The sequence below is a fragment of the Sphaerodactylus townsendi genome, linkage group LG02 (genome assembly GCF_021028975.2).
Source record: "Sphaerodactylus townsendi isolate TG3544 linkage group LG02, MPM_Stown_v2.3, whole genome shotgun sequence".
Taxonomy (NCBI): domain Eukaryota; kingdom Metazoa; phylum Chordata; class Lepidosauria; order Squamata; family Sphaerodactylidae; genus Sphaerodactylus; species Sphaerodactylus townsendi.
The window spans coordinates 83,981,618-84,008,971 of NC_059426.1; the positions used below are offsets into that span (position 1 = coordinate 83,981,618).

The 27,354-nt window shown below is 43.1% G+C and overlaps 1 protein-coding gene across 1 annotated transcript in view; it reads left to right on the top strand.

Moving 5' to 3' along the window:
- Positions 1–18,877, top strand: part of SERGEF (secretion regulating guanine nucleotide exchange factor) — an 89,313-nt gene extending 70,436 nt beyond the window's left edge. The window contains exon 11 of the mRNA XM_048486002.1: positions 17,917–18,877. Coding sequence (XP_048341959.1) covers positions 17,917–18,083 — 167 coding nt within the window. The 3' untranslated portion in view covers positions 18,084–18,877. The remainder of the gene's footprint in view (positions 1–17,916) is intronic.
- The last annotated feature ends 8,477 nt before the right edge of the window (positions 18,878–27,354 follow it).

Consider the following 27,354-nt stretch of genomic DNA (forward strand, 5'->3'; position numbering starts at 1 on the left):
TTGCCTTTCTGCCTTACTTATTGGTTTCCTGCACAATATTGCCTCTACTGAAAACCACTATAGTGAAATGGGTAAAGTGACAGGGTAGGGTTGGAAATCAGATTTGCATATCCATTCTGCCATGGAAGCATGCCGGATAATCTCAAACTATCACACACTCTTAGCTTAGCCAACCTTGCAGGTTGTTGTGAAAATAAAAAGGAGAACAGTGTAAGCTGGGGAGAAATGTAGGGTATAAATAAAGTAAATGAACATTAGTTGCAGTGAAATCAGGAGGACTTTTGGTTAATTTAGCATAGGATTGCAACTGATGATTGTTGGAAGATATCTTTGTAACATCTAATCCTTTTTAAAAGACTATTGAGCTCTTAGAATCTATTTCTGCAGATCATGAAGAAGCACTTTAACTTGTCATGAATCAACTTAAATCTGCCTAATAATTTGATATCATTAGTTTGCTCTTGGCTGCTATCACTAAACAGAGAAAAGTTTAAGCTTTATAACAAAAATATGACATATATAAATTTGTGAACTGGGATGATAAAAATGTGGCAGTGATTCTAGCCTGAGGAAGCCAAGTAAATAATTTGGCTAGCATCCTTTGACTCTTCCAGTCCAATGGATGTGACAGTAGTTCATGATGTGGTAAACTGGAAATGACAGAATGAACAAGATGTACAAAATGGTGTTTACCATTAGACATTATTTGCTCTAATACTGAATAAAAAACAGTGGCCATTCTAGCTTTAGTCATGGCATTTGCAATATAAGGAAGCACTGTGTCTTATGGAATTGAGCTATGTCTTTGACACGAGATGTGAAGACACCTTTAATCTATATGGCCTTTCAGGCTGTATCTTTATCCCATGTTTTGTGTACTGAAGTGTGTGCATTGTTCTTTTTACAGAAGTGTTCCCAATACCCATGTTGAGGAACTGCATTACTGTTTTATTTTGGCAGTAAAAGATGTTTTCTCTCAGGGGAACTCTCAACGTTGTTTGATAAAACCAAAGTGCCCGTTTGGCATATGGTGAATACAGTAATTTCAGGCTCTCTTCATGCAACCATGCTGTTTCTTTTAGCTCATCATCTGTGTCACAAAGACAAGAGGGTACTTTCTAGTGCATGTATAACAGAGAACATTCTGAACTCCAGCAAGAAGATGACTTTAATATCCTGCCTGCCGTAAATGTCTCTGTCCTCTTTTGCCTGTAACTGAAGACCATTGCATGTGCAAAAGAGTGGAATTCTCCATGGACAAATTGCCATTCAAAAATACAGACAAATGTAGGACATGTATGTCATTTTCCTTTTGGACTAGTTCCTATTAAATTGATGTGCAGTTTTGAACAAAAGGAAAAGGAACAGATGTATAAAGTTACTAGCTATCTTTTCCAGTTGATGGACTTCATTCCCAACATCAGTGCACTACTGCAATACATTGTTAGTAAATTTGTTCAAATTTGATGCAGCTCAAATTATTTTGGTTGTACAAGTGATTGACATTCCTGACTCCCAGAAAAAGAGCCCCTTCTAACTTAACTGCCTACTAAGGACAGTTTAGGCATCTTTGCAGATCACAGGGTAGAATGAAGTCCTGGCCAACAATCAGACTCACTTGGGTGCTGTGTGGTTTCCGGGCTGTATGGCCGTGTTCTAGCAGCATTCTCTCCTGACATTTCGCCTGCATCTGTGGCTGGCATCTTCAGAGGATCCTCTTTTTGGCTTTTTTCTTTTTGGCTTTTTCCTGGATATCTGAAATGTTTTTGGCTCCATTAAAGTTTGGGGGAATGTTTCAAGGTTTGGGGGTAGGGGACTGCTTTTAAAGTAGAGGGACCAAATTTGGAACATAGCTGGAGGTAATTTTCCGTAAAAGAACCCCCAAGTTTGGTAAAAGCTGGGTCAGGGAATTCAATGTTATGGGCCCCAAAAGGGTGCATCTGTCTTGCATTTCAGTTTCCAATTGAAAGATAAATATTAGAAATTTGGGGGGCCGAAAATATAAGAAATTTCTGCAACCAACTAATCTGCAATGAACAACACCAAACCAAACCCCACCAAGTATCCTCAACAAAACAGGAGAAGACAACCAGCCCCTGTGGTCTCACAAGGCTTTTGAGCCTGTTCCCTACCCCCAGCTCACACCAGAAGACCAAAAAATACCCAATAAAATAGATCAGGGAAAAAATCCCAACAGACACAAGACCCTAAGAATGAAAAAACAACAACACTCTACTTAAGCAACTTTGAAGAACACAACAAGGAAAACAAACAACCAAACTCAAGACAATTGAAGGCCCTTTAGACCTTTCAAGACCACTCAAGCCATCAAGAGGCCAAGGAAGAAAATTTGCAATGAGCACACTTCACAAAAAATAGCATTTAAAACTTATTTTAAAAATAAACCAATTATTTCAAACTATTTGAAATCTTCTCCAGGCAAAAGGCAGGCTGCAGGAATCCAACAATGGCAGTCAGCAGTCCAAGCGATGTAGCAGTTGAAGCACCAGAAATACAGCAGTTAAAACAAGAGGATCTGAACCTTTGACTGGAATGGGGGCTTCCCTCTTTAGAGGTTGTTGGAGTCTATATTAAGACTGTAGCAGCCTAGCAAAACTGCAATGAAAAATGCATTGCAGCCTTTGGTCAAATAGGAAAGCTCCAGCAAACTATTTGTTCATTCAAGATGCCTCTTCCCCTCACTCCTGTTGCCCTGGAAACCAGCTACAGGCAGGAAAACAGCAACAGGGGATTGTTCTTTCCGGAGCAGTCCAACAAAGGGAGGGCCATTTTTGCTAGCCCAGCAGAACCCACCCAGAAGCTCACCAGAGAACCAGCCAATGCAACTTTTGTTAGGTGAAAATTTAAAGCCAAATTGCCAGCCTTGTGAATGGACTTTATGAATCAAGGAAAAACCGAAAAGCCTAATTTTTTTTGGCTTTTCAGCTTCATCTGGATAGCTGTTTTTTTTCTCCCCCCCCCATTCAGCTTATCCAAATGCACACCCCTAATCCACAACATTCCCCTGATCTAGTGAGGAAGTAACTTTTTCAAAAAAGGAGATGAGGTTTAGGTCTGGCATGATTTGTTCTTCAGAAACCTGTCCTGGCTGTTAGTAATCACAGGCATTCTTTCTAAATGCTCTAGGACTGACAATGATTTGCTGTAGAACTTTTCCAGATGAAGTTGTTAAGATGATGTGTCAGTAGTCCCTCAGATCCTCCTTTTTCCCCTTCTTGAAGATAGGGACAGTAATTGTCTGCCTCTGATCTTCTGGCATCTCACCAGTTCTCCAAGATTTTTCAAAAAAATAAATAAAAATAAACAGAGGCTCAGAAATTACATCTGCAAGTTATTTTAGGACCTTTGGATGCAAATGAAACTTACGTGGAGGGTGCATCCTATTCCCCACTTTTGCTTCCTTCTCTCCCCTTTTCTAATAATCTCCCATTCCCCCTTTCTCCCCTCCCCTTCTTAACAATTTCTTCCCTCTATTTGCCCTCCTTCCCTTCCCTGATAATTGCACCCCCTTTCTTTCTCCCCACCCACTTCTCTGTCACCATTTCTCTTTCTCCCTAACCTTACTTGGACATCTTGTGTCACTCTTGTGCTCTACCTCAGAGAGCGAACGCATTGGCAACAGGGCCCCCATATTGGCTGCTCTTGTAAATAATCTGTGCAAACACAGACATTATTGATTTTGGGGGGAAAGAGTTAACCTCCCAATAATTTTTCTCTGCAAACCTGGGCGGGGGGGGGGGGGGGGCTAAATTTGGAGAAAAATCTCTTTTCTGTCAGTTAGGAAGACATATAAGTTAAACTGTACATATCTAAATCCATGGACCAGGCCCGTGTAATAAAAAGGAAACATACAATTATTTGCATGAACAAAATTTAGTACAAAACAAAGGAAGTGCTAGCTCAGCTTGCTGCATCTTTCTTGACAGGTTTTACTCTTTTAGTCTATTTCATGGAGCAGGCATTGGGCACTAAGTACTCCTTGACAGCTCCATGGTCCCTCCCACAACAGCAATGGTTTCTAGATGAACTCCAGAGGTACATTATGTCGGTACTGTTGAGCAATTTGAGAAAGCTGCAGAATTTGTAAATTTTGTTTCATTTATTCAACTTGTTCCCTGTTTTTCTGATAAAAAGTAAACCCTAACAGCTTAGTGAATACAAAGTGAAAAATAAAACTAGTAAAAAATTAATGTTCTGGTGGATTACAGCTCCAAGGAAAAACAAACGAACCAAATATTGTAGTTGAGTATTGCAGGCAGTGACAATCCATTTTCCCCAGTTTGCCTGTTCCTGTGTTTCTTTGTGGCATAGCATCTCGCAATGCAATCCTGGGGATGGGTGGGGAATCCCTCTCAGAAGGTGGCGTGACCCTGGCACCAGCACACATGTCACTTGAGCTGGTGTAAAGGGCATTTATGTCAGTGCAGAGGCACTTATGGCATCATTGGGGAATCACACAGCAGTGCGAGTGCCATGACGCGCAAGTGCTCCTTTGGCGCAGCCCACATTGATGCCGAAGAGGAAATGCCTGGGGGTGAGGCTGACTTTAGTCCTGGGAAGGCCCTCATTTGCTAGCATAGATTTACACCGGCAAAAATGTAGGTGCAGCCCATGGAGCTGCATAGAACAGTTCCACTGGGGTTGGGGTTAATCCATGTTGGTTTGCCGGTTATGATGCAGCAGGGTTCTTCAGTGACGGTGTCACTGCACCATGGATGGTTTGTCTCTGCTGTGTGCAACTATCCTCCCAGGATTGTATTGCCCATTATTAATCTGAATTTCCCAGAAGATGTTCATGTAAAACATGCCTTTTCAATACAGAGAAACACAATAACTTTTCTATGCAAGTGTGTTGTAAAAGTCTTGTCAAAGACTTTAGAATATGCATGCATCAGCTGTCCAAGCTATGGGTTTGTTTAGTAAGACATTCCCTTCAGACAAAGAACTTTATTTTGGATTTGATTCAACAGGTGTGAATTTCTTTGTTAGAATATTGTAAAACCTACTCCTATATTCTAAACATCTTAATGAGAGTCCTATAAATATATCTTTGTTATGTATCTATATGGCTCTGTTATTGTGTGACATGCATGTCTTGTGGCTTCATCTTTTATTTACTGTAGTTATGCTGATGTTTCCATTTTTGTGCCAGGTTGGCCATTTCTGACAACTGAGGTCTCTCAGGGCGATGTGATATGTCATTAGAGGGGTTGAGAACATTCCTGTCACAAACAATGACTTTAGATTATCCACTGGTTAGCATGACACGACTTGTAAAATTCACATTGCCCATGGTTCATCTTGTAGGCTCTTGATGCTGCTTGCAGAAGAGCAGTACCAACAAATTAGTGTCTCTCTTGATGAATGTCTTTGCTAGGTGCATTGCCTGAGGGTGTTAACTAGAGAATGAGGATGTTTCCCAAGAACAAATGGTGTGAGAATGTAATTTGTCAAAACCAACTTGGGCAAAGATCCACAATTTGTCTGATTTTGTTTCCTATATTGATTTTTTGGGGAGTATGATGAGACATAGGAGGTGCTCTTGAAGTTATAAAACTATATTACGTTACTAGCACTGGCGCATACCCTACCATTCCACCAAGCAAAGTTTGAAGCCTTCCTTGAGCATAAGGAGTCTGCTACCAATTTAAAGGTTTCCTCCTCCAGTGGAACAGCTACAAGTTGAAGGATAGCTCCACGTTATAGGTGGTTGCTAATATTGCTTTTGTCATGCTCTCTCCAAGTCAGTTTCTTGTATTTTTTTTCAACTGCTAACTAAAAAAACTGAAGGAAAGCAAATTCTTCGGCTAAATGAATAAAACTGGGAAAAATAGAAAATGTCAATGCTTTTTGGAAAAATACATATTTTTCAAACCTGAGAGAAAAGACAGCACCAAAAAGACTGTCAGTTTCCTCCTCTAACCTATCATAGGATACTACCAGAGGTGGGATTCAGCCGGTTCACACCAGTTCTCCGGAACCAGTAGCTAACCAGCTGAATCCCACCATGGCACTACTCCAGGACGGCCGCAGATCAGGCCGTGAGCCTGGGGCGTCCTTAGGCCACAGATTGGGCCGCGTGCCTGGGCTGTCCTTGGGTGGTGCCATGGCGCACAACATTTGAGGGAGGGCCAGGAGGCCTGCAGGAGTTCCAGCAGGGCAGGCTACCCCAGCAGCCCAATCTGCAGCTAGCTGGCCCCTTTCTCCTTGGGCCGCACACCTCTGGGCTGCACCGCCGGCCCAGAGGCGTGTGGCACATCAGGGTGGCCTGACCTGCTGATGCTCCAGCAGGCCTCCTGGCCCTTCCCTGGAGGCCGTGACATAGCCGCCCCCCACGAAGCCGCAGCCTTCCCTCGCCTCCCCCGCCCAACATCGGAAGGGGGGGAAAGGGCGCAGCAGCCAGGTAAATGGGCAGTGGGGGGCCGCGGTATGGGGGGGAGTGAGCCAGTGGTTGATCTGGTTTAATCCCACCTATTATCTTGCTTGTGTGTCAAGCTGGTGAAAGTTCAGAGCTCATAATTTTTCAATCTGCATAAGTGAATCTAATAGTACAACTAAGCTGTGGATTGGCTTCTTATAGAGCCATGGTGGCAAACCTTTGGCACTCCAGATGTTCATGGACTACAGTTCCCATCAGCCCCTGCCAGCACGGCCAGTTGGGAATTGTAGTTCATGAACTTCTGAAGTGCCATAGGTTCGCCACCACTGTTATACAGAATGCAGTACCATTCAAAACAGGGTGATTTCTCATCCCCTCAATTACTTGTATTAAAGCCGCTGTTAGTGAGCAGAATTATTTTTGCAGTTCTTTTGGATTGTGGCCTGCTGTCTACATTCATCTTTAGTCATGCATTCAGCAAATTCACGCATGGCTTTCCTTCAAACTAGTAAGGTAAACAGAGTTAGAAGGTCCCCTTTTTATTGGGGGAGGTGTTTCAGTTAATAAGTTCTTGATGGTTTGCTACAGTTTTTGCTTTTCATGTTTCATTTGTCTTCCACAGTATGCACTATTTCTATTTGGGAATAGCTGTGATTCCATTAGCAATTCTAAATATAAACTGTTTGAGTCATGGGGTACAAGCATACATTTTGTAATAGGGTTTTTATGTGGCAGATATATAATTGACTTTTTTATATTTAATATATCTCAAGTAAGCAAAATTCACTATGATATAATCACATATTGACTGCACAGGTAATGCCAGAAACCCAGGATAACGTGGGAGGAATTCACGGAGTGACTTCTCCAAAAGCTGTGAAAACACTGACATGGATGCAGGCAGACTTTGCCTCCATTTGCTGACTTTTGCTCATGGCTTTCTTTTGCCAGAACTTGTGGCCTTGTCTTGCTTAGTACTTCTCTGACATTTTTGTTGCCTTTTGCCAGGCTCATTGGCTTTGTCCATCTCTACTTTTTATGGTCACTTCTCTTATCTTGCAACACAAGTTAAGGAGAGGTGAAGGGAGACGCTGAAGGCATTGTGATGTTCAAGCATGTATCATGTGTATTAGGATGGCACAGGACAGTTTGTTTCAGGGCTACTAGGAAGGAGGGATTTCTGATATTTGGACTAGGTGTTGCTTTTGCTTTTAACACACATCCACACATCCTCTCAAGCACTCATTTTGTTCTAATCCTGGCTTACAGAACTTAAAATTGTCGGATGTAAGACATTTCAGGCAAAAGTTGCTGAAGACACAGAAAGACACAGAAAGTTTTGGGGACACTTGCAAATGCAAGTCCTTGATCCTACAGAAGCACAAATGCACAAAACTGTGTGAATGAAGATCAAATGCTGATGAAATATATTAGCTGCTTTCAGAATTTTCCATTTGCGTAATTAGAATATTTAATTCAATATAAATACTGCGTGGATAGTTATGGCTCCACTTTCAAATGAGCCTCTTGATACAAGCTGCATTGAGTGCCTTTTTGGCATTTAATAGCTCCTGTAAAGTTTTTGGCCATTGGATTCTAATAATGCTTGATGACTTTATAAATAACTGCTGAATTATTTGCCCGAATTAGTATGGCACTCTTAAAGAGCTATTGGGTTCCATGACATTTTTAAATTGATGAGTGAATAAACTGGTGTAATGATTGGATCAGAAAAAGAGATACCTCCCTTCCTTTTTTGGGCTGCTCATGACCTTGACAGCTATCATTAAGTGTAAGAAGAAATATTTCTAACACTTAGGAGTCTCTCACAAACACACACAAAAATGCACTCACAGACTAATAATGATAGTTTTGTGTATGGTGATACGTTGTAACAGAGAAAAGACATACTTATAACCATTAAAATATATTTGTTGTTCCTAAATAGATTTGTACTACATGCACTTGGATGGCCCAGTCTAGTCTGATCTCATCAGATTTCAGAAATTAACCAGGGTCAGCCTTGGTTAGTATTTGGAAATCCTGAGTTGCTACACAGAGCCAGGCAATGGCAAACTACTTTTGTCAGTCTCTTGCCTTGTCTCTAACCCAATACATCAGCTGCAGCTTGACAGTACATCTGGTTAAGGCCAGAGAAAAACATCTGAATTACCCATCACTGTTTGAAAGCAAGAGATTGGAAGGGACTGTGAGAGGCTGAGAGCTTTCTGCTGGAATTGTTGGGGAGAATGTGGCTGGGAGACCTGGGGAGAATAATTGTAAAATGCATAAGCATTGCCTTCTCAAAGGGTCTGTGGAAGTTTTCTCAAACTAATAAAATACATGTTTGTAATTAATATTTCATATTGTGTAAGTATAAAGAATCTGGGTCTTTCTAGAAAAAAATATAGCTGGGGAGTTCTCTGCAGATCCTCCTCTGTGTTAAACTGATAATGTTGTTATAAACATGAAACTGAAGATTATATTAGAGGCATATTAGAGGGATTTCTTGCTTTTCAGTCCTCATCTTGAGGTGATCCTGTTGCTATGGAGAAAGTTACTTTCTCTTGTGGATTAAGGAATATAGCTTAATTGCTTCATTGTCATAATAATAATGCTTCTTGCTTGGTCATCTCTTGCTTTCTTTTTCTGTCTCTGCCAGTTCTTTCACATGTTAATATGTTCTTCTTTATGAAAACCTTTTCCTTTGCTCATGAATCTAATCTTGCTGCACCTTCTCTTATATTATCTTTCTTGCATGTTCTTATGCCATTTTCCTTGCATGGAGTATTATTGACTATAAATTATCTCTATCTCAATTTGTGGGAGAGAGCAAATTGTATGAGACACATTAATACATTAAGCTGCTATTGTTTTTCCTTTGCCTTTTTTTATATGCAGGGTACGATTAATAATATATGTTGTTAATGGTCAATTGTATTGGAAAATAATATGGAACAATTAAAATATTACCCTTTAGAGAGTTCTGGCTGTAATAGGGAGAATAAAGTTTCAGTCATTGGGAGATCCACTGTTAGGGTCGTGAGGTTTCTTCTGGAGAGTTCATAATGATACATGCCATGACTTACCTTCCTGTCCAAAGAAACATACTCCTTACTTTCAGATTCTGATTCAGTGAATCCAACTGATGCCTGGGTTGAGCAAAAGGGCTATATGTTGGCTACTCCGTGTTTTTCCACAGTGATTGAAACGCCTTGTTAGTTCCTGAGTCTGTCATGTCTTGGAAGACCATTTGGGGAATAAGCCAAATTTAGGTAGAAGCCATAACTTCAGGGAAGTAATTTAGAATAGATTAAGTCAGTGGTTAATTTTATTTTGGAACTAATTCCTGTTCAAGTGCCAGCTTGTTGTAAACTATGCAAAATTTGTACTCTTCACAGTCCACAGTTTCTTGAGGGAACAGGCACGGGATGAATGGGCAAGGGACTGTTAATCAATTAACTGGATTACAAATCACAGGAACCTGGGATCTTATGCTAAGTAAAAATAATCTCTTCAAGTAGCTGACTGGTTGGTTCTGCAGGTTGGCAGTTTTAGATTGTTGCATGACATTATTGAGGATAGCCAACACAGAAAGAGTTTGACGATATCAGAACTGGCAGATGGGTATCAAATTATCATTGGAAATTCATTCTGCTCCCATAATTGATTAAAATTTTATTAGCAATGTTTAACAATATTGACAGGATGAATCTTTGGAGATGAGTAAGCTAAAAACCTGCCTTGTTTCCATAGCAACCCAACCATTTCCATTCTTTCCAAGCTGCCTGGCCTGCATCATGTATTGCAGGGGTATTGGATTCAGCAGAACTACGTTGTTAACAGTCTAGTGTCTTTCCATTTTCCAGATTATGCTGCATTAAAATAGGCTGCACAGAAATTTACTGAAGAAAGAAGGGGGGGGAGGGGTCTAAACCCTCTTCTTGCTTTTTAGACTAAAGGTTATTTTATGCATTTTTTAATTAATAAAAAAGTTGTTTCTGTTTTTCAAGGGCTGTGTGCCTTTGAAAAATCATTGCAAAGTGTCAGCCATGAATTTCAAACCAGCCATTTTATAACAAAACTAGCGTTTATTATATGCTGTCATTAACATATTATACAATGGTAATTCTTTAATAGCATTGCAATTGTCGTTAATAGGTCTCAGTTAGGTCTCAGTTAAAGGATATGGGGCACAAAGTATGTTTGATCCTTGCTTTTATAAATCATTATTCTACTTGAAAACACAGCTGTATTCATATGCAGGACCTTCCACATGTTCCCCAAAATTTTCTACTATATGCATTTTGACACTCTAGTTACTGAAGGGACCCACACAGCCTCTTATGATTTTGAAGAACTAGGTTTGTTTAGAACTGTAAAATTTCCCCTCAGTTACAAGATGTTATTAGGGTAGCAAGTTCAAAGGCTTTGGATTTGCTGTCACGAGGCAAGCTTTGTAGTGAACAAGAACATGGAGATCACTGAGGCAGGTGTTATATGCAAATAAAAAAGATTTATTTATTTACAGGTTGGTTTTAAATAATAAATTAAGAGCACAGTTCTACAGATAGTCAAAGGAGAAACCTGGCTCACCGCTTCTTCCAAAGCCCTGCGGTGGCACATCCCACTTCCTCTGAGAGGGCTTTCTGATGACATGGGGAGCGAAAAACATAAACACGATCCCCCCACAGGAACAAATGCATATAATATGCTTCCTCCCAGGAACATGCTGTGTGTAGACAGCCGAATACTAGGTAAAAGCTTGAAGAGAATCAGGGAAAGAATGAGGGAAACTGGGAATGAAGCAACATGTTTTCCACCTTCAGCTGATTCCTCTGGACTCCTTCCCTCACTTGCAGAAGCTGCCATTTTCAGTGGGACCACCAGCAGTTCTCACTGGTTAGTTAGTTCCCTTCTAAGCCTATTCATGATGCAAGTCCTTAGCTTATGGTTATTTTTCCCTTCAAAGGTAGGACAGCTTCCTGTTCATGACACACATACCTATATATCTAATTCCCAACTGTTTCCCCTATTTGAGAATACTTAAATCCACAGATAGAGGGTACATATTCCCCAAACAGATGTGTCTTCAATCTTGGGGTACTCCCCAAGTTTGCAGAAAAATCTGAAAACTAAAATAAACAAACAAACAAACAGATGGTGGTTTAAATTCCCCCCCAAATTAAAAAAATCTCTGTGGATGGGCAGAGAGCACACCTTCCTTTCGTAGCTGCCTCCATCCTGCACCAACCTGGCTGGGCATGGAATACCTGCTTTTGGCCTCCGCTAGCAGGGCACAGGTTGCACAACAACCAAAACACTGCATCAGCAGAGACAGGGAGCTGCTTTGGACCCATCACAGTGATGTCACTTGGGAGCTGTTGGCAGGCCCATCTGCATGATGTCTTCTGGGAGCCACTCCAGACCCATCCATGGCAGAAGCAGAGCCTTGTTGCAGCTGGAAAGTAGGCAGGAGGGAGGGGAAGATGGGATTCCACCCCCATGAGTTTTGTGTGCCCTCACTGGTAATATTCTGATCCTCTTGCAGGTCAAGTTACAGCTTAGTGCAGGGGTCGGGAACCTTTTAGACTCAAAGAGCCATTTGGGCCCATTTTCCCCCCGGAAAAGAAAATTCATGGAGCCGCACCCTTGGGGGGGGCAGGGGGGATTCCGCTTTCTTCTCTCCCCCCGCAACAGACGGAGGCGCGGTGGCCGCTTTCTTCTCGGGGGGGGGGGGGCGGTGCAGCGGCCGCTTTCTTCTATCCCCCCCGCCTCTGCAGGGGGGGCAGACAGCGGCCTGTCGCTGTTTTCTTCTCTCCCCAACTGCCTCTGGGGGGGGGGCGGTGGTGCGGCGGCCGCTTGCTTCTGTCCCCGGGGGAGGGTGGCGGCGCGGCGTTCTCCCGGGAGGCGGTGCGGAGGCCGCTTTCTTCTCTCCCCCCTCCCGGAAAGAACGGCGGCGCGGAGGCCGCTTTCTTCTCTCCCTGGGGGGCGGGAGGCGGCGCGGAGGCCGCTTTCTTCTCTCCCCGGGGGGCGGGAGGCTGCGCAGAGGCCGCTTTCTTCTCCCCCACCCCGGAGAAGGGTGGCGCGGAGGCCTCTTTCTTCTGTCCCTGGGGGGATGGAGGTGCGGTGGCCGCTTGCTTCTGTCCCCGGGGGAGGGTGGCCGCGCAGTGTTCTCCCGGGAGGCGGCGCGGAGGCCGCTTTCTTCTCTCCCTCCCCCCGGGAGAACGGCGGCGCGGAGGCCGCTTTCTTCTTTCCCGGGGGGGCGGCGGCGGCGCGGAGGCTGCTTTCTTCTCTCCCCGGGGGAGGGTGGTGGCGCGGAGGCCGCTTTCCTCTCTCCCCGGGGAGGGTGGTGGTGCGGAGGCCGCTTTCTTCTTTCCCGGGGGGGTGGTGGCGGCGCGGAGGCCACTTTCTTCTCTGGGGGGGACGGCGGCACGGTGGCAGTCTCTGCGCGGGGAAAGGGGGCGGATTCCCACGCTGCCCAGGAAGGGGCGTGGAGCCGCACGACAGGCTCTAAAGAGCCGTTTGCGGCTCGCGAGCCGCAGGTTCCCGACCCCTGGCTTAGTGAATGAACTTGGATTTGAAGCCCCACTCCTTTTCTTTTTATCATGTCTTGATTGCAGTGTGGTTGGAACAAATAATGTTTTCCCCTACAGAAAAGCTTGGGAGTTTATTATTGCACATCTATGAGAAGTGTTTTTAAAACTGATTTTATTCATCGTTAGACAGAGTCATGTGTTAACTGAACTGATGCAAAACTATAGCCTTTTCCACACAAAGATGCAAGCAAAATTGTAACTTCATCGACTATTTCCTCCTGCCTCTCTCCTCCCTACTTCTTCACACCTGCCACTTGTTGTTTAGTCCAAACCACGCTGCCAGGAGTGGATGTCTGTGGGAAGGGGGAGGCAGGAGGAAATTATGGATGAAGTTACAATTTTACTTATGTCTTTATGTGGAACAGGGTCTAGTACTGCCTTTCTTGATAGTTTTCAAATCATATCCTGCTAGCATCTAGTAAAGCTAGAGGGGTTATCTCAAGAAGGAAGGGGATTTGGCTATGGTCCCTCAGATTAAAAATGCATTAGCTGTTGTAGGAATATACTTTCAAGAGGTCAGACTTTCTGTCAAGGGTGAGTGAATATTATTGTCCCATTTTGCATCTGGGGAGACTGGAGCACCATTTGCCTGTATAATTTATTTCATGGGAAACCAGCCGTGGATTTAGATACTAATGGAAACTCTGCTTGTTCAGATCAGTAGAATGAGGTTCGGAAAAGAGAACCTCTTTTCTCATTGTTTTTCTTATACGGTTAATTTTGTTGGATTGAAATGTGAGAACTTCTTTTCTATAGCCAAGTTTCCAGTTTTTGTTTCTGATATATGACTGAGATAAAAGAAGCACCACATTTTAGTTCTTCTTGCCAAAGTATTCCTTAATGGCAATCACATCAATAAATATATTCTTTCTATCTGAATAACTGTCAGGATAATTCAGTATAAATTTCAGTTTGTCAAATACAGTTGAGCAATACATGGAACCAAGCCTGCCATTGAGGAGAAGTTCCCCACCTCCCTGGACCACGAATTCTGCTGCTGAACTGTTCTTAGGCGCCTTTCAAATTGCTCTTGAAATCCATTTAAGCAGCCAGTTGCTAACGGATTTTTGCCGTCCTTTCAGTCACAACTATTTTGGCTGCTGGCTGTTAACAGATTTTTTTCTTTACCTTTTCAGACAAAGGCCTTGGTGTGCCACTGGCTTTCTAGGGCTTCGCCTTTTTAATGAAAACATCTTCTTATGTTTTCAGTTCTTTCTTGCACTTCTGAATCACTGCAGTGTGCTGTCCAGAGCCCTTTTGAAAGGATCATTTCCCCCCCACTTTTTCAGCAGCGTGTTCCCTTTCAGATCTTTTCTGTAGTGTTCTAAGTTTAGTTATGTAGCGATATAGCACTGTAGCAACCACTACATCCAAATGCTGGTGATATAGCAATTCAGTATTATCATTAACATTCACATGCAATGGGTTGCTATTTTGGTATAATACTATCGCTCTAATCCTAGATCATTAAAAAAAAGCTGAAAGGGGATGCTCTGTTAAAAAAGGCAGGGAAAAAAGTGCAGACCAGAGTACTTTAGAGATGACTCATAGATGGATTGAAGTAAAACGCTCAACACTGTACTACTTTTGCTCAATATGAGAACAACAATGGATAATATCGGGTTTAGAACAGTAATTTGAAAGGGACCTTACTGTAAAAAAAAAAATCCTAATACCCAGATGGTACCTGTCTGCCTGTAATTTAAACCCATTATTGTGAGTGCTATCCTCTGCTGCCAACAGTAGCTCCCTGCCCTTCTCTGACAGTCTTTCAAATACTTAAAAGAGGATGTCACTGTGATGTGCAGATTGTAACACCCCAAGAGTCAACATATCTGTCTCCAAACTGTATCAGTGCTTGGTGTTTGTTAACTGTTTCTCAAGGATGTTGTATATGTATAAATACCTTTGTTTATTATTCTGATACTCCTGTTTGACATGACTCTGTTGCAATTTGTATTGATACTGGCATCTGCACATGGTGAGAGACAGTAACAACCTTGCTGTAAATAACTGTTTATTGCAATTTCTGATAAGCTTAGGAATGCTTTGAAATGAATCACTGGGGTAACCAATATAGTGAAAATCCTATATACATTGCACCATTTCTCTGTCATTTTGCCTCTGCCCTGTGAGGGATACCTTTGCTTCAGGAGGTATCCTAATAAACTACTGATCTTTATACTTAGATCTCTCACCTCAAACTCTCTTATTTAGCCTGAGTCTTTGAGCACTTAGACTGTTACCCAATAGACTCAACAAAGTGAGCTGCCCAGAACTGCACACAGTACTTCAGGTGGAGCCTGAACAATGCAGTGGGACTATGACAACTTGTGATTTTGATGTTATGCCTTTGATGATATACCCCAAGACTGCATTAGCTTTTTTTGTCCACTGGATGCTCGTATTGAGTTTACAGTCCACCACTACCCCAAGATCTTGTTCACATACACTGCTACTCAGAACTGAATCTCTCATTCAGTATTCGTGATTCTCATTTTTGTTATCCATCTTTCCAGCATTGTTATGTATAGTGGGCTATGCTTTCCTCAGAAATAACAGCATTAACATTAATACATTTGCCTGTTCTGAACCATGATAGCTTCTTGCTTTGTTTTAGGCCTATTGGCATAGTGGGAAACTCAGAAGAACTTTATATCCCTTTCCATACACTGTTTCCTCTTTCCCTCCTCCTGACCGCCTCCACATCCTCTCTCTCTCTCCCTTCCATGCATCCTTCTCTCCTTTGCACCTACTAGCCAGAATAAGTGTTGTCTGTCTCTTATATTTCACCACTATTTATTATGTGTTTACTTCATTTATGCCCCAGCTTTCTCCATAACCCACAGCATCTTACATAATTCCCCTCCATTTTATTCTCACAATAAACCTTGTAGATTAGGCTGAAAGTGAGTGAACTTCCATGACAGTGAGTTTCCATGGTAGTGTGGATTTGAATCTGGAACTTCAAGATCTTAGTCTGAATCCCTAAACACTGAACCAAGCTGGATTTCATGTCTGCTGTTGAACAGTAGCAAGCAGCTAGACCTGGGTGAGTCATGCAAGTTACTTGGTGATTGCTGCTGGGCCCAGAGGAGACCTTCTTCAAAGGTCAAAACAGTACTAGAAAGAGCCTGCTCCTGCCTTTCCCCTTGCCTTTCCTGCCTCAGGCCGGTAAAACACTGTTTGGGGGGCAGCCTTCGCACAGGCGCCACCGCCAAATCAATGCAGCATCGGACCCCCCCCCCCCCGAAAAGGTAGTTTTGAACCTCACTCCCCAAGCAAGGTTTTTGGAAAACACCGGCTTCCATCCATTTCTGAGCAAACTGCACTGGTAGAAGCCAGCATATTTCCCACATTGCTCCTGGATGCCTCCGACCTCCTGCTGCCTTCTGTCACTTTGTGGAGGCCAGGGGACATGCCTCCTGACCTTCGAACCCAGCGGCGTCGCTCTGGCCATGGAGGCGTTTCCCATGGCCTCCACAAAGCGATGGATGGTGGCAGGAGGTGGGAAGTGTTTGGGAACGGTGCAACCCATGTGAAAGCTGCACCGCTACCTGCGGAGCCAATGAGGCCGTTCATGCAAACGGCCCCAGGGTGTGCATCGGCACAAACTATTCCAATGCTCCCCCGCCCAGCTGGCTGTGCGGAAACGCCTGAGACTGAGGCTTGAACACTGCCAATACTGTTCTTGCTTCTTAAAGCTGTTTCTATTATTTTGAGGCATTTTAATCCCCCAATGTATTTTTTAAAAACGATTTAAGATTTTTCTTCAAACCTGGGATTTTTCTGAAGTTTGTGGAAAGATCTGTTTAGTCTATCTATGGCCCCAGTCTCTGAACTTAAGCATTCATAGATAGGGCTATATTAGATAGAGTGACATTTTTATGCATTTTTATGCATACCTGGGGAATCTCCCAGTTAAGCAGAAACCTTTTCTTTGTGTATGGCCCCATTTTGCTGTCCTTGAAATGGACATAAAGATCATCAAGTTTGTTTTTAACAGGGTGATACTGGAATGTTGCCCTGAGAACTTAGAATTCATACCAGTTGTTGTTCAATGGAGACACCTGAAGCTGTCTCATAATGAATGAGATTATTGGTCTACTCTGGCACTGTCCAGGGTCTTGGGTAGAGGTCTTTCAAATTGCCTGCTGAGTGATATTTTTAACTGAAAAAGCTAGGGAGTAAATCTGCAACCTTCTGTGCATAAAACAGATGTTCCGCTACCGAGCTATTTAAATAGCTTATATTTAGGAGAGCCTATATGCTGGCTAGATTTAACATTATGCCATCCCCGCTCCATAGAGGAAGACTCAAGGGTCTACCGAGCGATAAGAGACTTTGTCCCTGCAGTCCAGGGCAGCTGGATTCCATTCCGCACATTCTCCTCCACTGCCCATTTTACCAGAATCTAAGATCCAGCTTATTATCACAGGTTATTGACCCTATCAAAACCCATACAGAGCTAGACAAAGTAAATATGCTTTTAAACTGTAATGATTTCAACTGCTGTCTCACAGTGGCAAAGTTCCTGGCTGAAGTTTTATCATATAGTTTATTGTGAAGTTTTATCTTATAGTTTTAACTGTATTTATACTGTATGTTTTGTATGCCAATAAAGGCTTATTGAAATTGAAATAGCTTATTATGAACATGGCAGCCCTGCTCTCATGATTTTTTTTTCTTATTTATATTCTTGTTGAAAACTGTGATGGTTTAACAAAAGTACAGCCCAATTCTATGGATGTTTGGTAAGGAGTATCCCTGAGACTGCTTTATCTTATACTGTGCTCAATATGGCTACTGATGATTTCTAAATCGATGGTTTGATTTTTATTGTGGTGAGAAACAAAGGGTGTGTGATGGCTTAGCTTCTTAAAAGTCCTGATTCAATGTTTTTCCCTTTCTTCCTAGGTGGTCAATGTTTCTCATGGGGATGGAATGAACATGGAATGTGTGGCAATGGAACAGAAGCAAACGTTTGTTCTCCTGAGCCAATCAATGCCCTTAGTTCTGCAAAGCTGCATTTAATTGGATGTGGAGCTGGTCATTCCATCGCTTGTTGTTATTTTCCAGGATAGATCTTCTACAAGAGAAATGTCAGCAAAATTTAAGTACGAGACTGTTAGCATATTTCCATTTTCATAGGGTGTCTATAAAGTCAAAACTGATGGCTGGTTCAAAGCAAACAAAAAGAAAAATTGCTGCCTACAGTTTATTTAAAAAATAAACAATTCACTGTACTGAAATAAAAGCTTTCTAAATCTAAGCAGGCACACTGAAAGCAATGGAATAGGAATTAGTTGGCCTCCAAATCTAGTTGCTGATTTTGGATTGGAGGCAGTTTGAGGCCTAGTTCAGTTTCCATGACAAACTAGGGTTACAAGGAAGTTCTGGAGAGAATTAGTCCATTCAAGAGGTGGGGGAATGGGGATTGTCAAGCTTCCAGCTAATCTGTAAAGTTTGAACCATGTTTGGTGGGAAGGACCAGGGTTCAGTGGAAAATGCATGCAGAATGTCGCAGGTTCAGTGTCTTGTACCTCCAGTTAAAGGGTCTCAGGAAACAGGTATTGGGAAAGACCTTGTCAATCTGGGAGAGCTCCTGTTAGTCAGACATGGCTATACTGAGCTAGATGAAGTAATAGTCTGATACAATATAACTGCCTGAGGGTTCATATGTGTATATAATTTTGTCATTGTGTCTGCAATGGGCATATGTTCAATGATGCATTCATTTTACACATTTATTTTATTTTAGAAGGAGAGAGAACACACATTTGTCTGTTTCAATAACAGTTCATTATTTTGAGTTCAGTGATGAAAGAAAGGCAGGATAGAAATGTAATGTTTAATAAAGTTTTGAATTTCTACAGATTATGTTTGGAGTTAGTGCATTACAAATCACTGTGTCTGGTGAAAAACCCCATGCATTGCCTAGACAAAGGCCTTCTGAAGTGGCTAAAATTTTCATTCAGATGACCCTGAGAGATCAATTCCTTAATTCACATGCACAACAAGCCAATTTTCATTATCTTTCTTCCTTGTTCCTATTTCCAAATCCAGAAAAAGTAGTCCAAGGGTATTCAACAAGCTTCAGAGCAGAGCAGGAATTTTAGTTGGGTTTTTCACATGTCTGTCTAACATCCTAGCCACCGAACCCCTCTGGTTCTAGTGACAATATACAACTATATTTAAAAGATTCTGACAGTTGGAAGGGAATCCTATGGATCCACCCCACTGCTTAAGGTTGCATGCTCTAAACCCATGGTATCCAGAATCAAAATCTTTTGTAGTCTTTTCCACAGAAGGCAGTTCAGAAGGCGAATGGAATGGAAAGAAATTATTGTGCAAACTAGCTAGTGAAAGAGATGGATTTAACAGTAAGGGAATGAGACATTACTTTGGGCAATCTGCAAGGGTCAAATGTCACTTTACGGGACGGGGTTGATGCTGCTTTTGAGGCCAGCTCTCTGGGTGAATATCTTTGTTGCAAGTTATTTCCAAAATACCATAAGCCTCCAATATATTATTTTGACCCCCCCCCTGCAAAAAAACCCCAGATCCAATTAAAGGATGTCCCTGAAACCTCTCACTGCTTGAATAAGTAGGAGCCCTGAAACAGAATCAATGGAATAGAAAATGAAAAGATTGCCTATTTTGAAGTCATAAGTCATACTGCTTTATGGTACAAGAGGAAACTAAAATAAGGGCAACCGTCCCAAGCTGTTGCCTGAGGGTTCCCTCATTCAGGAGTATTCCATTCATTTCTGCCTTTCCTTGCTTTGTCTGAGCTCTGTTTCCTTTGCATTCTGGTATGCTCAATCATCCTAACCATTCCTTTCTATGACTGTATTTTCTTTGTGCTTGTGAAACTTTAAAGAGAGTGTGAAAGTTGGCAATTTATGTGAAAAATCATTTTCTCCCAGATTAATAGCCACTATGCTTGACTCTTCAGTGTGTCTTTAGCTAGAATTTTTTTCTGTAGTGACAATGTAATGGAAGTCACTTCTCCAGCTGCTGTTTGTGGAGTTCAGTTGCCGTATGTCATGGGTCGGGCTGATTCATTGAAAATACATTGAAGGCTGCTATTTGAAGTTGCTGCAGGTGTTAATTTGCTCCATGCAACAACATTGTCTCTTTATATGTCTTCCAGAAGCAGTTTATAGTCTCAGTGGTGTTATAAGGGCTCATCAGGGACATTCATATTCTGTCATAATGAGATTCAGGTAATCATTAGGATTGATAGACTAATGTTTCACGTAGGGTAGTTTATTCTGTTTTCAAATGATCAGCTGCACCTTATGAATCTAACAATGATACCAACAGAACTGCCAACTGCTTTTGCCACAATACATAGTTTGCCTTGTTAGTTTAAGATAGAAATAAATATTTAGCAGGCCTTACATTGCATATGGGAAAGGGAACATTAGGGGAACATTCCTGCTGGCTGTGCAACATCTTAAGTGGACTTGAATTTTACCATCCTGTTCCAGGGAATTAAACTTGGGCTTAACCAGAGGTGCCGTCTTACTCTTGGATGAGCTAGTCCACTGGATCCAGCAGCTGCCCAAGATGTAGCTTGTTGCTTTGTTGGTTTTGCACTGTATTCTTTTGTTGTTCTGAACCACTTTGGTCTCCATCAGGTACAAAATAAGAGCATAAATATCTAAATAAATAAGATGGGACTGATCTTGGAGCCAACTCTGATAGAAGTAGGCAAAGCAGAACTCAAATTAACAACTTTTTCATATTTCCACCCCCACCCAGCACATCTGATGTATGATGCGAAAAAAGACTTGCGAATCTTACCCACCAGGAATCATTTGGAATCCTAGGAGACTCAGGCTGTTTCCGCACGGCCGTCGAGGCGCCTCCACGCCGGCAAGAATTCTGCCGGCGTGGAGGCGGAGGCCATTCGCATGCAAGCATGCGGGCGGCCTCCGGAGAGGCCAGCAGACGGCAGGCGGCTCCGCCTGGAGCCGCCTCTTCCCCCTTCCCCGTCCCACTCACCTTGTCCCCGTCGTCGGCCTGCTGGCCGTCGAAGCCCCGCCCACGCTGCCATCTGACCTCCAGGGGTCGGAGGACAGCGTGGGCGGGGCTTCGACGGCCAGCAGGCCGACGACGGGGACAAGGTGAGTGGGACGGGGAAGGGAAACAGCGTGTTCCCAGCGGTGCTGTTCGCACCGCGCCGCCGGGACCACGCTGTTGGGGGAAAAACAACCCTTTAAAGGGTTGTTTTTCAGGGCGGCCTGATGCCGCCCTGGGGGAGGGGGAGCGACGCCAGGTCGGCACTGCTGCTTAGCAGCAGCGACGCCAGGTCGGCACTGCTGCTTAGCAGCAGCGCCGCCTGTGCGAATGGCTCCCTGGGGACGGCGTTTATCCCGTCCCCAGGCGCCATTAAAGGGCCGTGCGGAAACGGCCTTAGTAACTGCTTTGCATGTGGTAGCTGAAAACAGGGAAATAAAAATTAAATAGTTCACTCATGTATCCTTTCCTCTCCTCTGTGAAATCTTTGAAGTTCTCAGCAGGAGCCTCTTTTCAAAGATCTTAGCTGGCTTGTGATAGCAGGGTTAAGAGGAGGCAACTTTTAGATTTCTGTTTTTAATTTTCTATTAATCTATTGTTTTAGAATACTATATTATTTTCTGCATTATGTAATGATCACCTGCATAATGTAAAGAACCAAATATTTAATATCTAATTTGTTACCATTAAAGTTCTAATTCTTGCCGTGGAGAATATTTAGCCAACATTTAGTAAGGCTCAAAACTAGATGTTAAGACTTTTTAACAAGTCAGGTTCCATTTTTCTGTACCCAATTCACATATCAGCTCTAGGATAGTCACCTTCTTTAGCAGCCTGTGATCCAGGGAATTGCTTTGCCTCTTTCTTTTGGTCGGGATTATTTTTGGAATGGTAGTATCAGTATTAGTGCAGTATAGTGCAGTATAAGTGCAGGAGCAGCAGTGGCGTAGTGGTTAAGAGCACGTGCATTCTAATCTGGAGGAACCGGGTTTGATTCTCAGCTCTGCCACTTGAGCTGTGGAGGCTTATCTGGGGAATTCAGATTAGCCTGTGTACTCCCACACATGCCAGCTGGGTGACCTTGGGCTAGTCACAGCTTTTCGGAGCACTCTCAGCCCCACCCACCTCACAGGGTGTTTGTTGTGAGGGGGGGAAGGACAAGGAGATTGTAAGCCCCTTTGAGTCTCCTACAGGAGAGAAAGGGGGGGTATAAATCCAAACTCTTCTTCTTCTTCTTAAAGGGGTAAGGGCTAAGCCAGCAATCTTGAGATATGTAATCAGATCTGTGCCTTTAAGAATTGATGGGCAGAGTTAAGGGAGAGTTCTCTGCAGAAAAGCTCTGAGTGCCTCCTTACATGTAAACAGAGGAACATGAGGAGAGCCCACTACAAGCCCACTGAACAGAGAAGAGCCCCGAGGTAAGCATTCCATGCATAATGGGCCCTTAACTTTTCCTTTCTCCTTGAGAAAAACATCAACTTTAGGATGAAGATTAAAAAATGTTTGAGGACTTTGCTTCTACTACCTGACTTCTGCATGGTACAATACATTTTCATATTCTGCAACTGTCTGAGAGAAAATTTTGAAACTTACAATAAGACCTTGATCCTGCTGGATACAAGAAAACACATTACATTTTCTCATTGAAGAATCTTATTACACAAGGCTTGTTGAAGGATGATTACAGTGAAATTACATGGGAAGGGTACTATTTAATTTCAATATCTCTTAATTGATTCCTGCAACTGTATCAGTTTTACTTCCCACCATATTTCTTGTACCATCAATTTCCATTTATCCAAATTCAGGCAAATAATTTCTACTGATTTACACCCCTTCAAGAATATGTTTTTTTGCAATTGTAGTGCCTTTCAAACTCTGCAGTGCACACAGCTCTTCTATAATTCTGAAGTTGGAATCTATCCCCCGATAAGTATTAGTAGTTGAGCAGTGTCTATAATGCCCTTGCACTCATCTGATGCCAAAGGGGGAAAAATCGCCTGAACTGCAAATACAACCTTTTCTCCACAAATTTTCTGCACCCCCACCCCCCCAGAAAGCTCTGTCACTCAGAGCAGAGTTTTCAAACCAAGAACCCCTGTCTTACCATCTGTAGCTAACTGTTCAGCATTCCTATTTTGTTTTGGGGTAAACAAGCTTAGGTTGTGATTTTTACTTCTCTAAAAACTCTTTCCTGCAGTTCTATGCTTGAAATTTAGCTATTGTTGTGTTATAGCTTGGCACCTGTCCATTTTCTGACAGGATTAAGTTGTTTAATTGATGCTAAATGAGACTCCCAATATGCAAGTCACAGTTACGAAACCTTTTAAAAAATTATTTACAAACTGAACACACAACTAAATCATTAGCCCAAGGCTTCTAATGGTGTCACCCCACAAATGTGTAAGATCATCAACTGTCCACTGGCATGCATTTTCTGTGGAATGGCCTTTCTGAGGATGTCAGGAAAACTCCTACACTATGTAAAGCAGAATGATTCAAGAGAGCATTTTTATAAAAAATAATATAAATACATGATAATGGAATAATTCAGAAAGGAGCTTTTACAAAAGAAACAGGACTGGATTGTATCATTCCCTTATGTTACATATTAACTGTTTGCTGTATGTATTATCCTGCTCTTACTGCATTGCTTTCTATCTTTGTAATACCATTTTCTGCGTTATATATGATTTTTCCTCTTTTTCAAATTGCTATAATCCTAGTCTTATTGCATTGTTAATTATATATCTCATCTGACGGAATGCATTGATTTACCCTGCGTAATCAATATTAAGTCTCATTGAGAAATCCGGACTATAAATAAAGTAAATAAAATAAATAAAATGCATAGGAATAGGCTGTGAGTAGGGTTCTTTTCTAAGTGAACACGCATAGGTCGAGCAATAGTGGCCTGACTCCTGAGCTGCCCACTGGTAAGGGATCCTTTCTGAGCAACTTTCCATCTTCAGAGCAAAAATTACAATCCTTCCCTGTGAATAAGTTTCCTGCGGGGTAACATAAATTAGCAAAAGATTTCTGCTCACTTACTTCTGGACCTAGATGTTTTGTTGTTTGTCTCTTATCCTGTCAAAAATAATTTCCTCATCAATTAGAATTCTTCAGGACTATTGTGGAACACTGTCCTGTCTTTCTGGGTTTTTTTTTCCTTTGCCTCATTCAGAGTCTAGTACAACATGATTTTTACTCCATTACTTAATCTCTCCGGCAGATTCCGCACTGGCCATTACAGCGGCTTCCCACTGGCATATATGATGCCGATGGAGCCCCAGGCCATTTGCATGCTGAGGTGCAAGCGACCCCAGAGTGGCCACAGCCTGCAGAGGCACCTCTGTTTTGTTTCCCCACACTTACCTTCTCTCCCTGCAGAGCTCCAGGGGTCAAAGGGCAGCATGGGCATCCCTCCCCGTCTCTGCAGAGCTCTGCAGGGAGAGAAGGTCAGTGTGTGTGTGTGTGTGTGGGGGGGGGAATGCACGGTGCCAGCAGGGAAACACTGTTTCCCAAAACAGGAGGCGCCAGAAGGGAAAACAGCATTTCCGCCCCGGGGAAGGGGGGAAATGCACGGCACTGCCTCACTGTGGAGGCTGCAGCAAAGCGAACAGCACCCCAGGGATGGCGTTTTTACCATCCCTGGGGCGCTGTTTTTGGCCCATGTGGAATCCACCTCTCCCTCTTTACTCCAATATGATTTTGCTCACCTGCTTGCAGGCTTTTCAAATCGTCAGCCTTTCTAACTTTTTTTGTTTTAGCCAGTTGTATAGAAAGTTCACACTTGGAAGATTTATGACAGGATTTACACCTTTTGCGTCATCTCCTTCCTTTTCCTTAGAGAATTTGTACTTGAAAGACTTGTGACAGATTTCACAGCAACCCTTAGTGCTGATTAAAGGCGCATGGCAAATGATTGATGGGGCACTTCCTTTTTCCCCCCCACCATAGCCTGATGAGAAGAGTCCTAACTGGAGTGAAGTGGGTGGGGGAAGAAAGGCAGAAGCAAGCAAAGCGAGAAGTCCAAGCAACCAACTCTTGTTGAGAATGGAAGAAGAAGAAGAAGAGTTTGGATTTATATCCCCCCTTTCTCTCCTGTAGGAGACTCAAAGGGGCTGACAATCCCCTTTCCCTTCCTCCTTCACAACAAACACCCTGTGAGGTGAGTGGGGCTGAGAGAGCTCCGGAAAGCTGTGACTAGCCCAAGGTCACCCAGCTGGCATGTATGGGAGTGCGCAGGCTAATCTGAATTCCCCAGATAAGCCTCCACAGCTCAAGTGACAGAGCTGGGAATCAAACCCGGTTCCTCCAGATCAGCATGCACCTGCTCTTAGCCACTACGCCACTGCTGCTTTTCTTATCATTTTTGCAAAAGCAGGTGTAATTATGAGGGGAAAAACCTTCCACCTCCCAATACCCACAGGCAATGAATGTTCTCTAATTCATATATATGTTCTGTAATTCATATATCCCACCATGTTCCTTTTTAAAATAAATGATTAACTGAAGCAGCTTGTGGATCCCCCATCCCTTTGCTCTCTCTCTGTTTTACCTCTGATAACCATGCAAAAAGCCTTTTCACAGTTTAATAAATAGTAGAATTTTATTAAAAACCTCAGGGGATTAGGTTAGGAAAAATATTGTCAGCAAGGAAAGAAGTAATTTTATTTACTGATATTAAGATGTTTCAAAGTTCAGCACAGATGTTACTTGACTATTTGATAAGATGTCGGTTTGTCACAGCGTTCTTCATGCTATTAAAATACAATAGACTTTCAAAAAGTTTCAATGACTATGTCCAAGCTAGCATCCAGGGGTTCATGTGGTTACTCTGGTGTCTGTAAACTATATGGAAAGGAGTGTTTCCCCAACTCACTTCCCCTTTCAGACTCTTCAAACCTTACAATTACCTCACAGTATTTGAGGTACATCCTTCTAAAGGAGCCCTTCAGGGATGGGCGGTATAAAAGCCTCAAAAATAAATAAATAAATAAATAAAATAAAGAACTAAGGGTGGGAAATCTTCCCACCTGCGAAATGTAATTTCCCATGCTGATAAGAGAATGGACACAAATTCTTTTTAAGTCAGTTCCCTCAGTTCTATCCACTCTGTCCAGAAGGCAAACTATTTCTGCTCGAAGAACCTGGGCTGGGATTTCTTCTCTCCATAAATTCCCTTCCTGGCTAGAGTACAGTCTCTCTTTCCCCAATACTCCCTTCCTACCAAACACAAAGTCTTTCACATACACTAAATATGTCTTCTCTCTCTGAGGCCGCTTCCGCACGCCGACCCAACCCACCCAGAACTGTTCGCATGAACGGTCCCGGTAATGACAGGGAAGATGGCGCCGCGGAGCGCCATCGCCCGATCGACGTATCTTCCCTGCGACCGTCCAGTACGTCGCCAAGGCCAGGGGACATGCCCCCCTGCCTTGCGCGACCGCTCCGGAGTCGCAGGGCAGGGGGGCGTGTCCCCAGGCCTTGGTGACGCGCCGGACGGTCGCAGGGAAGGTAAGTCCATCTGGAAAGGGGTGGAGGGATGGCGCCTTCCAGCTGCTGCTGTTCGCACGGCAGCGGCCGGAAGCCGCCGTTTTCCAAAAACCTCGCTCAGGGAGCGAGGTGGGAAAATGGCGGCTTCGCGCCTCTGGAGAGGAGCAAGGGTGGCACGGCTGCGAAGCAGCTGCGCCCCCCATGCGAACAGCTCCCTAGGGACGGCGTTTTTGCCGTCCCTAGGGCGCTGTATACGGCCCGTGAGGAAAGGGCCAGAATCTCAGAGTTGAAGCTCTTCAATTCTTGTCTGAAGCTCTAACTCCTCTTTAAACTCCACCAATTCCCAGCCTGTCACTCATCTTTTCAGGCTCTGTGATAGATTAATACTTTATATTCTGGTTTTTCTGCCTCTGTCTGCTCTTTAGGTCCATTATAGCAGGTTAGACATCTCCTACATCTATTTACCCAGCTGTTTTATCTTCCTTACATACATATAGCTTTCAGCATGGCGGTGCATGGAGAGGGGAACCTGACTATGTGACATTTGGATAAACCTTGTTTTTTCATGTGTGAAACAGGCATTTACAGCTGCCAAGATACTGAGTAAATTCATTTTCCCTTTTTCATACGTTATCCTTAATAATATTACCTCTGATATTTCCATCAATCTATATGTAGTCACTATCTGGAAGATGTCAACTACTACTGCCTTTCATAATTTTGTGGTTGATTGTTAGACTAGCACAGGGGTCTGCAACCTGTGGCTCTCCAGATGTTCATGGACTACAATTCCCATCAGCCACTGCCAGCATGGGCAATTGGCCATGC